The sequence below is a fragment of the Nelumbo lutea genome, chromosome 1 (genome assembly GCF_056320005.1).
Source record: "Nelumbo lutea isolate HS-2025 chromosome 1, American lotus-T2T, whole genome shotgun sequence".
NCBI lineage: Eukaryota > Viridiplantae > Streptophyta > Magnoliopsida > Proteales > Nelumbonaceae > Nelumbo > Nelumbo lutea.
The window spans coordinates 160,066,488-160,082,914 of NC_142684.1; the positions used below are offsets into that span (position 1 = coordinate 160,066,488).

General features: G+C 34.5%; 1 protein-coding gene across 1 annotated transcript; it reads left to right on the forward strand.

Annotated features, from left to right (window-relative positions):
• The first annotated feature begins 1,387 nt into the window (after positions 1-1,387).
• Positions 1,388-12,069, forward strand: LOC148878720 (protein unc-13 homolog). Its single transcript, XM_088959162.1, is given in 7 exon segments — positions 1,388-2,148; positions 2,611-3,492; positions 9,789-10,241; positions 10,428-10,614; positions 10,772-11,006; positions 11,008-11,678; positions 11,761-12,069. Coding segments are annotated over 6 exon segments (2,991 nt in total). The 5' UTR covers positions 1,388-1,548; the 3' UTR covers positions 11,642-11,678; positions 11,761-12,069.
• Positions 12,070-16,427: the final 4,358 nt, after the last annotated feature.

Below are 16,427 nucleotides of genomic sequence, written 5' to 3' on the forward strand. Positions count from 1 at the left end.
GAAATCCCGAGTGCCTTAATTCACCCTTGGCCTGCTTTAATTGGTTATGTAACCCCCCTGGAAAAGATATGATATCTGAAAAGCAATATACCAATAAACTGGAATCATAAACGTGATAGCAAATAAGGTGTTATTTATCAAAATTTATGGGTGGGTTTTGATTGATCATCAAAACTCATTCATATCATATATTTTATGCATCATAAATTAAAAAAATAAAAAATAAAAAGTTCAGATGGTCATTTGGAGTCCCTTCAAAAAGGAAGATGTAGGATCCTACCAAGTACCAACTTATATGCACAAGTGCTGTGATGAGTTAAGCCAATTAGAGAAGAGAGGTGAGATCCTTTTGTACCCATTCGGTGTCCTCCCATTCAAAGGATACGTATCTACTCACACTTTTCATTCATTGTGTCCTATGTGAAATTTAATTAAAACTAAAATAAAAAGACTAAAAAAAAAAAACAATCCAAACCCATGTTTTTTAAAGTTGGTTTCTCTCTCTCTCATACTCCTCTCACCTGAAACCCTCTTCATCTTGAATCGGGATTTGTTCATCACAGAGGGCACCTTACAGCCCCATCGCAAGTACAGGAAAAGTTCCCCATGTACAGTGACGCATTGTGAGATTGGTGTCATGGTGTGAGGAGGGACTCCACCTTCTTAGAAAGGTAAAAAGTACTAAAATTTGTAAGCAATAAAAGAAAAAAAAAAGCATACAAAGTATATACCGAGAGCATTTTGATCTGCTACCAACAAAGCCTCCCAATTGTGTCCCAATAATCTATGAAACATGACTGCAGTGTCCTGTTTGGAGCGTTTTGTTGGTAGCAGATTCCTATCCATACCAAGAAGACTGCCGAGAGCTGCTTTGGCAGAATGTGACACAACAGAAACCAACAAATATTCCAAAAAGAAAAATGGCAGACCCAAACCCACAGAAATCCAAGCCCAGGCCCACAAGCAACAACCGCTAAGCAACACACCACCATCAACCCGAGCCAAATAGGAGAAGGCAGATATTATACCTTTGTATGAGTTCAGGCATTCTTTGACGTAAAAAGTTCTCCTCAGGTGGTTGGTGAATGGTGATTAGTTGAAGATAAAGATAGGAATAGGATGTCAACATTCTTTGACGTAATATTCAACATCTCCCAATTCTCCATTTTGATGTCTGAATCGAATGAATGGGAGGATTCCGGTTCCGTTAGAGAGAGAGAGAGAGTCAGGAATTCAGGATCCTCCAAATATAGGGAATTAGTACAACAGTAAATGTCCCCTAAATATAGAGGCCAAGATGAGCTAATTTTGCTCTCCCTCACCCATTTTGTTTCCTTTCTCCGGATTTCCGGTCTCAGTTTAGTAGTCCCCGTTTCCTGGCGTTGTCATTTTGTTCGCATGATATCGTTGGAAAAGCCAACGACGCCCTGTCTCTCTGATCTCTTTCCCTCAGTTATGCCGACCATCTCACCTTCTCTCCTCGGGCCGGATATCTGACGGCATCCCATCGCCGGTATCTGACCCTCCCCACGTCCAAGTCCAGCCACGATGAAATCCTTCGACATGGGTTACCAACACTCCCACCGCGACTCCCTGGCCGAGTTGTCGACGACTTCCCAATCTGAATGTGGCATATCAGGAACCGAGGTGGACTGGCCGTTCGGGAAAGTCGAGGGGGTGGACCAAGACGATTTGAGAGAGACGGCATACGAGATTTTCTTTACGGCGTGCCGCTCGTCTCCAGGGTTTGGAGGGAAGAGCCCGTTAACGTACTACAACACTTCAACACATGAGAACGGGGATGTGGGAGTGGGAGGAGTAGGTGGTGGCGTTGGAGCAGAGACGAGAGCTAATTGGTCAAATTTGATGGGGACGAGTAGGATAAAGAGGGCACTTGGGTTGAGGTCGGCGAAGCGGGTGTGGCAGAGGAGGAATGGTGGATCAAATCAGTCATCACCCAGAAGTATGGGATCCCCAAGATCGTGGACGGGGTTTGGCTGTAGTAGCCATGCTTATTTTAATACAACACCACCGTTAAGGATGAAGCGGCCATTGACGTCTGCGGAGATCATGAGGCAGCAAATGAAGGTGTCAGAGCAGAGCGACAACAGGCTTAGGAAAACCCTCATGAGGACCCTTGTTGGCCAGGTACGTACGTAGCGTGCATGCTTTAATTCTTCTTCATTCTCTGCCTCTGCAGCTATCAAACACATTTTAATGGTGGTCGGTCTTCACATTCGATGCTGGTGTTCCATTCAACTTTTTTTTTCGGCTAATTAAAGATGCATGTAACGTCTTATCAAACAGCCTAGCTTATTCCCTACGTACAGGAACGCTTGAACCCAGAAAAAAAAAAAAACAATAACAATAACAGATTCCTTTTTTGGCTTTTCCAATCTTAAAACATAAAAAATTCCCTCACTGATAATTCTGTTATCCTTCCATTAATCTAAAATGGAGAAAGTTGACAAATGCAAATTAATTTCTCGATTTATTCCCATGTTTTGCTAGCTGCATACGCTGGTTGCTTAGTGTGTGCAGATTTGCCAGCTATTAATTAATTAAACCATCAAACTCATTAATTATTCTGTTTTTTATTATAATGAACAGATGGGTAGGCGATCTGAGACAATCATCCTGCCTCTTGAGCTCCTCCGCCACCTAAAGCCATCTGAATTCAATGATGCTCATGACTATCGTCTCTGGCAGAAGCGTCAATTCAAGATTCTTGAAGCGGGTCTCCTCATCCATCCTTTAATCCCATTAGACCTATCAAACACTTACGCAGTGCAACTCCAGGATATCATTCGAGAGAGTGAAACCAAACCTTTGGACACCGGAAAAAACTCTGAAATCATGCGAACATTATACAGCAGTGTTGTTTCATTATCAATGCGTGGTGCTAATGCATCGCCGGCAGGTGCGTGCCACTGGGCAGATGGTTACCCCATTAACATCCACCTCTACGTCGCTCTTCTCCATTCAATATTCGACCTCAGGGATGAGACAGTGGTCCTTGATGAGGTCGATGAATTGCTTGAGCTAATGAAGAAGACATGGTCTACATTAGGAATCAACAAGTCAATACATGATGTCTGCTTTGCATGGACCCTCTTTCAACAGTATCTCACAACCGCACAGACAGAAGTAGACCTTCTATCTGCTGCCGTTACTATGTTGGCTGAAGTGGCAAATGATGCCCAGAGAGATCATGGAGATGTTATATACATGAAGATCTTGTCAGCGGCATTATCTTCGATGCATGTTTGGTCGGAGAAGAAATTGCTTGATTATCATGAAACCTTTCAGAAGGTGACAATAGGAGTGATGGAAAACCTTCTCCCTCTTGCACAATCTGTGACAAAGATATTGGAGGAAGATGTTGGAATCCTATCAGCAATGGAGCCGGAGAAAGCGGATACTTTTCTAGGTTCCACGGAGGATAAGGTGGATTATTACATTAGATCGTCTCTGAGAAATGCTTTCGCTAAGGTACACAAAGCCATAATCTTTCCTTTTCTTTGTCAATTAAAGATCTTAGAAAACTGGAATATTGGCAATATATAGTATAGTCATTTCTAGCTAATCATCTATAGTTGGACATGTTGATCTTAAAAATTTACTTTCTTTCTTGATAAAAGTATTTCTGTATCTGTCCTATACTATATACTAGTATAAAACCTATGAATAACCTGTTAAGATTTCTGGGCTTGACGAAGTATAAGTGTCCATGTTTTCAAGTTATTGTCTCACATTTTTTTAATCTATTGTATTAACTATAACACTACAATAAGTTCATTCTATTCCCTCACATTGTTTTACTAGTAAATTTGTGCATGCTTTCCACCAGGCAATTTTAAATGATGAAGATAGTAATATACATCCAAATTATTTTAAAATTTGTATGTATTTTGATGTATATAAAATAATTCTATATTAAAGATGTTCCAAATGTTTTTTACAAATATTATGCATTTTTTGTTTTTGTTTTTCTTTAATTTTTATTATTTAATTATGACATCATGGCTTGACCCATTTGACCCAAATGGTTGAATTGTTTATCCACCACTTAGATAGAAGGACAATTTCATTTTTTTGTTCAACTTTGAAAAAAAATGAGATTTATTGTTAAAAGTATTGAGTTGTTAGTGAGAAAATATCCTAAATATACCATTTAGTGAGATAGAATACACATTGGCCCCTCAAATATATGACATAATGAGAGAGATTTGAATGAGGTGAAAAATAATAGTTCAAAATATATTTTTTACCCTCACAATTAAAATGGGGCTAAATTCAAATTACATTTTTTACATTTGTTATATTTCCCTATGCATAAAAATAATTCTTATTTATGACACTTGTTTTTGTTTAATATGATGAATATACAATATTAGAGATGTGCCCAAACATTTTTTTTGCAATACTTATGTATTTTTCCATTTTATTTTTAAAATTTTTATTGTTTAATTATGACATCAAATATTGGCATATTTAAATTAAAAGTTGAATTGTTGATCTAGACCAAATAGGAAATCAATTTCATTTTTTGGTTGGTTTTAAAATTTGTGTTTCATTTCCATTATCAATATAAACAATTCTTGTTTATGACATTTATTTTTGTTTATTATGATTAATATAAAATATCAGAGAAATGGCCCACATGGATTCACCGAATTGACCTAGATGGTCAAATTGGCTTAGACACCACTTGGATGGAAGAATGGTTTCATTTTTTTGGTTAATTTTAGAATATGATAAATTGCTGAAACCTACCTTAAAGTTTTTGACCGTTGCTGAAATCTCCCCTAAGTTCGGTAATTGCAATAAGTTCCCTTGAACTTTCCAATACAATTGCAAGTAAACCCTTTCTCTTAGAATCCTCTAACAAGAGGCACACAAATGCCCAACATATCCATGTAGTTTCCATTGAAGCTAGTTTTTGCATAGCATAATAAAAACTTTATGAACAACAAAAAAAGAAAGTTTAAAATTACAACTTTTTGAGGCATTCATATGAAGGGAAAATTTATAAAATAAATCAATTTCGGAAAAGAGGTTGGAAGGGTTTGAGATAGTGATTGATATGAAGGGAAGATTTGGAAAATAAACATTTTAGTCAAAGTAACAAAATGGTTTTTTTGGACATTTTCATGCCTTTTACTAGAGGATTATAGGAGAAGGGGTCTACTTGCAGCTGTGTTAAAAAGTTCAAGGGAGGTGATTGCAATTACCAAATTTTAGGGGAGGTTTTAGCAATGGTCAGAAACATTAAGGGGAGGTTAGTGTTTTATCCTTTAAAAAATATGGGATATTACATTATTAACCCTCAGAATTAAAGAGATATAGGGGTAGTTTAGTAAAAAAGAAAGTTCCACACCCTCATTGAGTTTAATAGTGTATATATATATATATATATATATATATATATATATATATATATATATATATAATAGGGTCATTTACTAAAACACCCCCTATAGTTTGCAATCAATTTACTTAATCGACCTTCCATTAGATGAAAGTGAAAAAGTTTTAACCTAAAATCCATTCAAATAAATTTAATGAAAAGAAACTAAAAGAAAATTTTCATTTTTGCCCCTAGTAAAACATGGACAATCACTATATTCTTCTCTATTTGATCAATTTTGTTTTCTATGAAAAAGTGTTAGGGGTAATTTTAGAATAAACAACCATGGGTCCATATCCTTGAACATTTCCCACTCAGTTTAGGGATACTTTTTGGAATAAATAACCATGGGTGAACATTTTATACTTAGTTTAGGTGATTATGTTACTATATTCAAATGGAAAAACAAATATTTCTTAATGAAAGGTCGACCAAGTAAATTGGTTGCAAACTATAAGGGGTGTTATAGTAAATGACCCTATAAAATAAAAAGTAAATATACACAAAAAAATTCAACTTCATGTAGATTGCACATGAAAAATTTAAATTACAATTATTATTATTATTATTATTATTATTATTATACTACTACTACTACTACTACTACTACTACTACTACTACTACTACTACTACTACTACTACTACTGCTGCTGCTGCTGCTGCTACTACTACTAAATTTTAACCATGAGTTTATTTGAAAAGTTTGATCATTGACCCACCATCTAGATAGGAAAATATCTTTTCTTTTGTATTAGTTTTAAATTATGTATTTTATCTACACAATATAAATATTTGTTACTTATTACACTAAATTTTTGTTTGATATAATTAATATATAACATTAGAGATTTATATTTATAATTTTTGTATTCCTTTGATTATTTGTACTTATTTTTTCTTTTTAAAGATTTATTATTTAACTATGACATCATTAGTTAATTCATTAGACCCAAACCAATAATCCACCACCCAAAAAGGACAATAGTTTTTTTTTTTTTTTTCAAAAAAAGAAAGGAAAGTAGGGTGGTTTTTAGATTGACTTTAAAATTTGTATTACATTTATATCAATGATAAAATTAATTTTATGTATAATATTTATTTTTGTTCAATATAATGAATGTATAATATTATAGATGTACCCAATATTTTATTTTTTATAAATATATAATGTTAGATATGTGCCCAAAATTTTATCTAGTTTTTTAATTTTTGTGATTATTTTTATTTTCTATTTTTAAAATTTTGTTATTTGACCATGACATCATTTCATTTATAGGTTGGTTTTAGATTTTACATTCCATTTTCATCATTAATAAGAATACTTCTTATATTTCATACTTATTTTTGTTTAGTATAATGAATATACAATATTAGGGATATGCTTAATTCTTTTTGTTTTTCTATATTTTATATTTTATTTATTTTAATTTTTTATTATTAAAGCATGACATTGTTGATTAACCCATTTAACCCCAAATGGTTGAATTGCTTACCCACCACCAGGAGGGAAATGGTTTTAGTTTCAAATAATTTTCAAAATATTTATTTTTATAGTAATAAAGTTAATGTTGCGGATTTAATTAGTAGAATTTAATGATGAGAAAATATATGTTAAATATAGGATTTAATGAGAGAATATAACTTATATATGAGATTTATAGGAAAATAGTTTTATTTCAAATTAGCTTTAAATTTTATATTCCATTTCCATCATTAATAAAAGTAATTATTATTTTCCATACTTATTATTGTTTAATATGTAAAATATATGATGTTAAAATTGTTCCAAAATTTTCTTTAATTTCTATTTTTTGCATTTTATCTATTTTCAAATTTTATATTACTTAATCCTGGCAACATTATTTTTGGTATTTAACATAACACACTAACTTTACAATAGGTGGATAATTGTGGCAACATGAGTTGGGCCATTTTGACCCAAAATGGTTTAATTTCTTAACACCACCTAGATGAAAATACTATTTTTTTCTATGTAAATTTTTAAAAGTATAAGTTTTTATGTTATTGGAATTATTAATTTATTATGTATGAATTTAATTAGTAGAATTTAGTGATGAGAATAAATAAATATGCTTTAAATATATGATTCAATGAGTGTGAATGGGAGTTAATACCTTAAATGTGTGGTTTATGAGAGGGATGAATGCATTGAATATTAGCATTTAAATTACATTTTCTACCCTCACAATAGAGGGATCATATATTCATATTTCAAAAGGGGGTATTTTAGTTAAGAAAAATTCCAGAAATTTAGAGGCCATTCATATAATCAATTTAACCATTTGAGTCAAATGTGTTAATCCATGATGCCATAATTAAATAACAAAAAAGTTTTAAAATAGATAAAATTCAACTTACATAAATTTTGTACAAAAAATTTAACACATCTGTAATATCATATATTCTTAATATTAAGTATGATAAATAAGAAATACTTTTATAAATAATGGAAATGGAATATAAAATTAAAACCAACTTAGAAAAAAAGCGTTTTCTATCTATGTGGCTAATTACTAGTTCAACCATTGGGGTTAAATGGGTCAACTGTGATATCATAGTCAAATAATAAAATTTCAAAAAGGAAAAAAAATAAAAAATATAAAAAGATAATACAAAATTTTGGGGCACATTTCTAATATCTTATGTTATTTATAGTGAACAAAAACAAATATGATAAACAAAAACTGTTTTTATTAATGACAGGAATATAATGAATGATGGACTTAGTTGGAAATGAAACTGTTTTCCTATCCAGGTGGTGGGTTAATGAGTCAATCCATGATGTCATATCTAAATAATAAAAATTTGGCTAAAAGACTTAAACTTCCCCTAAGGTTTTTCTTAAATACTGAGACCTCCCCTCTCTTTTTAACTTGGACTAAAACCTCCCCCGTTAAAGTTATGTCTAATAGAGTAATTAAAATGACTATTTTACCCTAATTGATTCTTCAAATTTTCAAAATATTGGAAACTCTGTGACCAGAGAGTTTGGTGTATTAAGGGACATGTATTCTCATGCACAAATAAAAAGATGAGCATTTGTACTAAAAACAAGATGAAAATTTCTTAAAAAAGATGTGCACCATTTTAGAGAAGAAATACCTCTTTATTTCAATTTGTCGGATGCATAGCCTAGAGAAAAATCAGTGTTTGCATTAGTTCTATCTATCATTCCAAACCATATTCTTTGTACAAGACCATAATGATCAAGTGAAGCAGGAATCCTTTCTTTCAGTTTCAAAAGCTTTTATTAATTTGTATACTTGAGAGAGAGCTCATTATTTCCTTTTCCTATCATATTAGTTGCTTATTCAGCAGCCCATTTTTTGTTTTTCTTTTCCAAGATTTTTGATATCTATTTTTCAGAAAAATAACTTGTATGAAATGCCAATTTATTTTGATCACAACTAATATTTAGTTTTGAAATTAATGAAAATTCAATTGGGTTCTTGATTCATAGAAAAACTGCGCAGATACTCTGGAATGAAGATTCAATCAATTTGATCGATTTAAAGGGTCATATTTTAATTGTTGCCCACTAACAAATGCAAATCGAGTGTTCTAATGTTGATTTGAACACAAACTCTTTTCTAGAAGAATTCTGTGAAGTGGACTCATAGAATTTATCAGTTCAAGGGCTCATTAGGAGTTTTGAAAGAAATAAATGCAAATGATTCTGAGCGGCAAGAAAATGATTCTTGAACTCAGACCTCTTCAAAATATGAATTGTTTAACAATAAATGATATAATGTACAAATACATCTTGACAAATTATTAATGGAATGGAGATCTTTGTCCTATAATTTCACCCGACAGGAGGTTTAAGTCCATTTTGAAAAGAGAAGGGAGAGGGGAGGTCTTAGTAGTATAAGATAAACATTGGGGGGGGGGATAGGGAGGGTGGGGTGGGGGGTTTAAGACTTTTATCCTAAAAATTTAGAAAGATTAAAGTAAACAAATTATTATTAGTATTATTATTACTATATGAAATGAAGGTTTTTGAAAGGTCGTTGATCCAGATTGTTGGACCATTCAGTCCGGGAATCGTTTAGGCAACCGGTTCCGTTTTATCTAAAACCGTTGAAAAAAGTCAATAAACCGTTGACCCAGGTGACCAAACCGTTGACCTGTTGACCCATTCAATGGTTTTGGTAGTTTTATTTTTAATTTATTTGTTAGAATGAACCATTTGTTAGAACTGAACGGTCAGACCATCGACCTGAAAACCGGTGGCCAGAACGATTATGTTTCTGGGTCGTTTTTTAAAACGCTGCATGAAATTGCCACATGCTACTATGCTAGTGTCATCTAAGTTTGAACATGGTAATTAACTTTCTTTCCATTTTTATGTCAAAGATGGTAGAAAATGGGAATATTGTCGGTAACATGACTGCTGGAGTAGAAGATACAACTGAAGCTTTTCTTCAATTAGCTAAACAAACAGAAGATTTAGCCATGACGGAGAAGAAGACGTTTAGTCCCATACTCAAGAAATGGCACCCCTTTGCAGCAGCAATCGCAGCGGTAACCCTTCATGAATGTTATGGGACCGTTTTGAAACAATACTTGTCTGGGGTTTCTACCCTCACAAATGAGGCTATTATTGTCTTGCAAAGAGCTGGAAAGCTAGAGAAGTTTCTGGTTCCGATGATTGTCGAGAACTCTGACGATTGTGATGGAGGTAAAACGATAGCAAAGGAAATGGTTCCATATGAAGTTGACTCTATTATCTTGAGCCTCCTAAAAAGTTGGATTGATGATAGGTTAAAAAGTGGGAGGGAGCTTCTTGAAAGAGCCAAAGAAACTGAGGTAATAGATTGCTATATATATATCTAACAACACCATTAACATAAATACTTGTTGACGTTGAGAAAAATAAAAAAAAGAAGAAAAACTAGAATCTCTCTTGCTTCCTTGTATTGATCTTCTTAAAATTAAGGGAAAACAATTACATCTTGGAATTGGGGACTGATGGGTTGTTTTTGTTTTCTATAGACATGGAATCCAATGTCCAAAACAGAGCCATATGCACATTCTGCTGTGGATCTAATAAAGCTAGCCATGCAAACTGTAGATGATTTCTTCAAGATCCCGGTTGGAATATCTAATGATATGGTTCAGGATCTCTCTAATGGCCTAGAGCTTGTCTTCCAAGACTATATTACATTTGTTGCAACATGTGGTAAGTGGTGTAGAGCTTCTTTTCCATGTTCCCTAGCTACATTAATCTGTAATCTAATAATATATATAGGTGATCTTTCTTCTTTAACTATATATACATATATTTCATTTCTAGTATTAATGGTTTTGTTTGTTTGTTGTTGCTGGTTAATTATTAGGATCGAAGCAGAGTTATATCCCTTCACTTCCTCCTCTTACGAGATGTAGTCGAAGCTCTACATTTCATAAGCTTTTGATGAAGGCAGCCTCTTGCAAATATGGAGCAGAGTTTTCAGAGCAAGGTAGATTCCCAAATAGTCAGAATCCTCGACCATCCACAAGCCGTGGAACACAACGACTGTACATTCGTCTTAATACCCTCCATTACCTTCTCACCCACATCCATTCCCTTGATATCATCCATCCAAACAGCCACCCAGCATGTTTCAGAGGTGGCTGCTTATCGTCTTATTTTCCTAGATTCAAGTTCTGTATTCTATGAAAGCCTCTATGTGGGTGGTGCGGAAAATTCTCGCATACGCCCTGCACTGCGCATCCTTAAGCAGAACCTAACCCTCCTGTCTGCAATACTCATTGATCGAGCTCAATCTTTAGCCATAAAAGAAGTGATGAGAGCCTCCTTTGAGGCCTACCTTATGGTGTTACTTGCTGGGGGAAACGCCCGAGTGTTCTCCAAATCAGACCATGAAATGATAGAGGAGGACTTTGAGAGTCTCAAGCGTGTGTTTACAAGCGGAGAGGGGTTGGTAGTTGAGGACGTAGTGGATAGGGAAGCAGAGACTGTGGAGGGGGTGGTGGCTCTCATGGGTCAGTCTACAGAGCAACTGGTCGAAGACTTCAGTATTATAACATGTGAAGCAAGCGGAATGGGGGTTGTTAGATCAGGGAAGAAGCTACCAATGCCTCCAACCACAGGAAGGTGGAATAGAGCAGACCCCAATACAATTTTGAGGGTGTTATGCCATAGGAATGATGGCATAGCTAATCGGTTCCTGAAGAGGACATTTCAATTGGCAAAAAGGAGATGAAGAAGAAGATGATTCACCTACATCACATATTCACATGGTATGTATGAGTAATTGAGGATCACTCACTTTATTTATTTAACCATTGATTGGTGTTTTATGGAATGTAGCTTTTCCTCCAGGTAATTAATCACCAAGAAGATGGTAACGAGGCAAGTGACGCAAATACATGCACTATATTTATCGTTGTGTTTTATGTAAATATTGTTGTTCATTGTTTGATTGGGTGGAATCGGAATCCTATTCACATTCCAATTGTTCACATTCCAATTGTTCATTGTACAAATTTTTGTTTGTTTTCCTTTGATTTCATAGCATTAATTCATTGTCCATATCTTCATCATAGTCAATATGAGTCGAAGCTATTTCAAACTGCAATCTCTGTAATCATATTATAGTTGTAATTCATCCCTTGCTTTACTTGTGGTGTACTGCATCCTTTCTCCTGTTTAATTTGTCTTAACTTTGATCCACCCAAAGGTTCTTGTTGGCCCATATACATGGCTACAAGCAAGCACTGGCAGCAACCAGAAAAATGGCAAATAATGAAATTTTACTTCAAATAACCCTAAAGAAATGGTGCAGTAGAAATTGAGCATTTGAAATAACCTAAAAGAAGTATTGTGGGGCTGATAAAATGTTGCTTTTTTTTCAGATCAGAGTTAGGGCAGTTTTCTTCTTAGAAGAAAGAAAAGGAAATCTATGTTATCCAATTATTGCAACAGATTCTTTTGAAAGTTTGTGAAACAAAATTACAACCAAAACCATTCTGAAGTATATATATATATATATATATACATACACGTATACAAGGGAATTGGTGAGTTGGTTCAGGTTAACTCGCAACAATATCAAAATAATTAACTGATAATAATGAAAGATAGACAATCAAATAAGGCCCCGTTTGGTCCCCTGGAATACGGGCCGGGAATCAGAATCGGCTATACTGATTCCAATTGTTTGATTGGGTGGAATCGGAATCCTATTCACATTCCTGCTGGAGTGACATTCCCCCATTTGAAGGAATGGCCATTCCCTTCCTCTTTCTTGGGAATAAAATTTCACTCTTGCCGATTCCAAATCTCATTCTCATTCCTGTCTGAACCAAATAGACTATGGAAATGGACCATTCCGATTCCAATTCTGAAGGATTTTGATTCCAATTTCAACGGTGAACCAAACAGACACTACAACTTTAGTGATCAGTACATAAAGCATAAAATGGGGGTCCAATTAAGCATTTTTTTATACTTATCAAGAATGGATAATTCATTAATATGCAGGATTTTGTTTATTAAAACAAAAATAACTGATTATCATCACTGTGGCAGTAAATTTTGTTTTTAAAAGACAAAAACATGCATACTGGAAAACAACCCCTAAATATATTTCAATTAACATTACTGTTACCACTGCCTATAAAGAATATAACATTTTCTTATATCCCCCAAATTATCTGATCCCACATTGTTTTTGTACAAGGGAATCGGGTGTGGCGCAGAATAGGGTGCACGTGAGACCCACTGGTACGGGTGTCAATGGACTGTTTTGAATTGGACTCCATCCAAATCAAAATCAATTTGGACTGATTGGAGGGACCAATAACACATTGAATTTGGATGGATTGGACTGATTAATAAGACATATTGGATTGGACCTGGTCCGTCCATAATGAATTTATATTGCATTGGGTTGGGTTGAGCCAATATCTGGTCCATTGATAGAAGATAAGAACATAGGTGTCAATGTATCAGGTTTGAGTTGGAACCAATCTAAATTAACATGAATTTGAACAGATTGGACAATCCAGACATTGAACTGGACCTGTCCAAAATATTCATTGAACTGGATTGGACCAGGCCCATTTGTAATGGATTCACATTAGACTGAATCAGATTGGACCAAATCCAGTCCAATTGACACCCCTACCCACTGGCCATGCCATGGAGAACCTACGGTTCCTCGGGTTTGAGTCAGTGCCTCCTAAATGGAGTGGATGACATGGTTGGAGGGGGTGTCATTTGACCATCTTGACTACTGGGTGGTTAATTTGTGCCAAATTAGAGTTTTCTTGATTACTGGGTGGTTTGATACCACATCAAAGGGTAGTCCACATTGAAGGCAACTTAATGATGAACAAGAAATGAGTTCTCCATTAAATTGGACTACTCTAACTTTGACAAGTACTTCTTTTTTCTTGTAACGGTTAAGCTTCCTTCTTAATCTTGACTGCGATAAACATGGACAGAGTTCTTATGCACAGGAGATCTGGACTACTTTTATGTTGCATCATCTCATTTATTGACGTGAGGAAGCACTTGTACGAGCATACATATGAACCAAAACTTGTCAAATTAAGAAACTTAATTGCAAACAAGATATAAACTCCCATCAGAGTTGGAGTCAAATCTAATCTTGATGTGCGCTTTAACCTTGATGGATGATTCTTCTTACCATTAAGTTGCTCTAATCTGATATGGACCACCCTTGATGTATGATCAATGATCATCTCATTGCTCTGTATGAACAAACAGTGCTAAGGTTGCAACTTAGGCAGGCTGAGCTGGCTTTATGGACAACCCAAGTCCAAGCCTAGGAGCCAGATTTTGGGCCTGGCCCAATCTAAGGTCAAATGCTGAATTTACGTACCTTAACTAAACCCAACAAAACTCAAGCTCAAGCGGGCTAGTGGATTGGTTAATCTGATTTGAGAGGTTTCTTATTCAAGTTTCGTACATACATATTTGCAGTATTTGAATGGCATATATGTATAAATGGTGTAAATATATAGTATGCATAGATATATACATAATGCTAGGGGTGTAAATGGATCGAATTCGAATCGGATCAGGCAATATCCGAATTCGAATATGATGGATATTGAAAATTAATATCCTAATTCGAATCTGATTAAATATTCGAATATTCATTCAATTCGAATTCGACTAATTAATTATTTTAGATAATTAATAAATATATAAAATAAATATTTTGTTGATATAAAATATATAAATATATAAATTACTTATATAACTTAATTATTATATATAAATTATATAAAATATTTTATATATTATATATAAGAATTAAATAATCGGTCGAATTTGGATATTTATCAAATCAAATCAGGTCATATCCAAATTCGAATCTGATTAACTATTTAGTAAGAATAGGATATCCGAATTCGAACCTGACATATACATTGGTAAGTATATTATAAAAGGTCGAGCTAACTCGAATTGGGCTATTTGAAATACAAGCCCAACCCAACCCAAGTTTAGGTCAAGGTCGAAGTTTATTAGCTCAACCCATGTAAAAGTTCGGATCGGTCTGGATTTCCATTTGGACCTGCTCAAGTTGCAATTCTCTTTGGCTCATGCATATATACCATATGAAGGCGGAAGGCCTTCTTATAGCCAGTTAGCCACCAAAGAGATGAGCTCATATCAAACGTTATTCCACACGTTAGATTAAGTGAGCAATTAATGGTGGGACAAGACACTGGTCCCAGCAATAGAATGGTTGGACTTGAAATTCAATCTACATTCAATTTATCTCATCTGATGTGTTAATTTTCCACCTTAAGTTGTCCATTTAATCCGATCTGGATTAACCTTTGATGGGTTCATCTCATTAGTCCATTTCTTCCCTCTTATTTCAAAAATATTTCCTCTTTTTCAAATTCTCTCTCTCTCTCCCACTTTGATCAATTCAATCCACTCCAGTACAAAACCAAGTAAAAGCTTTAATAACACGTGACATCACAACTCAACTACATGGGTGGATGGACATGCACTTCAAGCTCTCCACGATAACACCAGCAGTTCCTTGGAACATAGGCAATGGATGAGATATATGTGGGCAAGCATTCACAGGGCCTCGTACACTGAATTCAACCCATTCTGTGAATAGTCTTGGCTCTACATTGGCAGATACTGTCGTGGAGTTCAGTGACTGGTTTATTAAATTCGATTGACAGAAAACTTCCTTCAGCGTCATCCAGAACAAGTTACATACGTGGCTAATAAATATATATGCGTGGCCCCTCTCAAGTAATGAATCCAGTTCAACAGGAAATTAACTCCTTGGACCCATTAGAGCCTTTTGCTCCCCTTGGTTCTATAAGTTGCATTCATCAAGGTATGCTGGCTTTTAATGCTCATTGTCTTCATCTCTGCAATATAATGCTTGTTGATATATCTTAGCAGATAGATCGATCCAGCTGTTTTGTACATACATCTTCTTGCTTTGTTTAATATATACAAGTACTAATAAGCTGAGAGATTGCCTTCTTTCTATGCCAATTTCTGTCAACATATTAAGAGAGCCAATTGTTCACTAAAATGTGACAAGATTAAGAGTAATCAATGTAAAATCTTCCTTAATTTATTGTGCTATGCCGGAGTCAGGTGGGCATTTGAATAAGACAAAACATATTATATTTCTTGAGATGAATTGTTAAATTATATGTAAATACTTAATCTTAATTTTCTTAATTAGCGTTGATGGGTTTTGATGATGACCCATCAACAAGGATTTGGAGTAGTGGTTTGGTACCCTAGGATTAATTTGTATAGAGCCAATTTTATGCAGGATTCGTGTACCTTGCTATTGTTTCACGTTGGGTAGAACTAGCAGCTTTATCTGTCGGTTCCACTCTTTTGAATTCCCAACACTGAGATTGATTGCAAGTGGTGCCAACATCTTTAAAATCAACATTTTCAAAATAAATCCTTTCAACTGTACAGTTCGAGTTGATTCGGGTGAGTGAATGTATACAGCTATATAT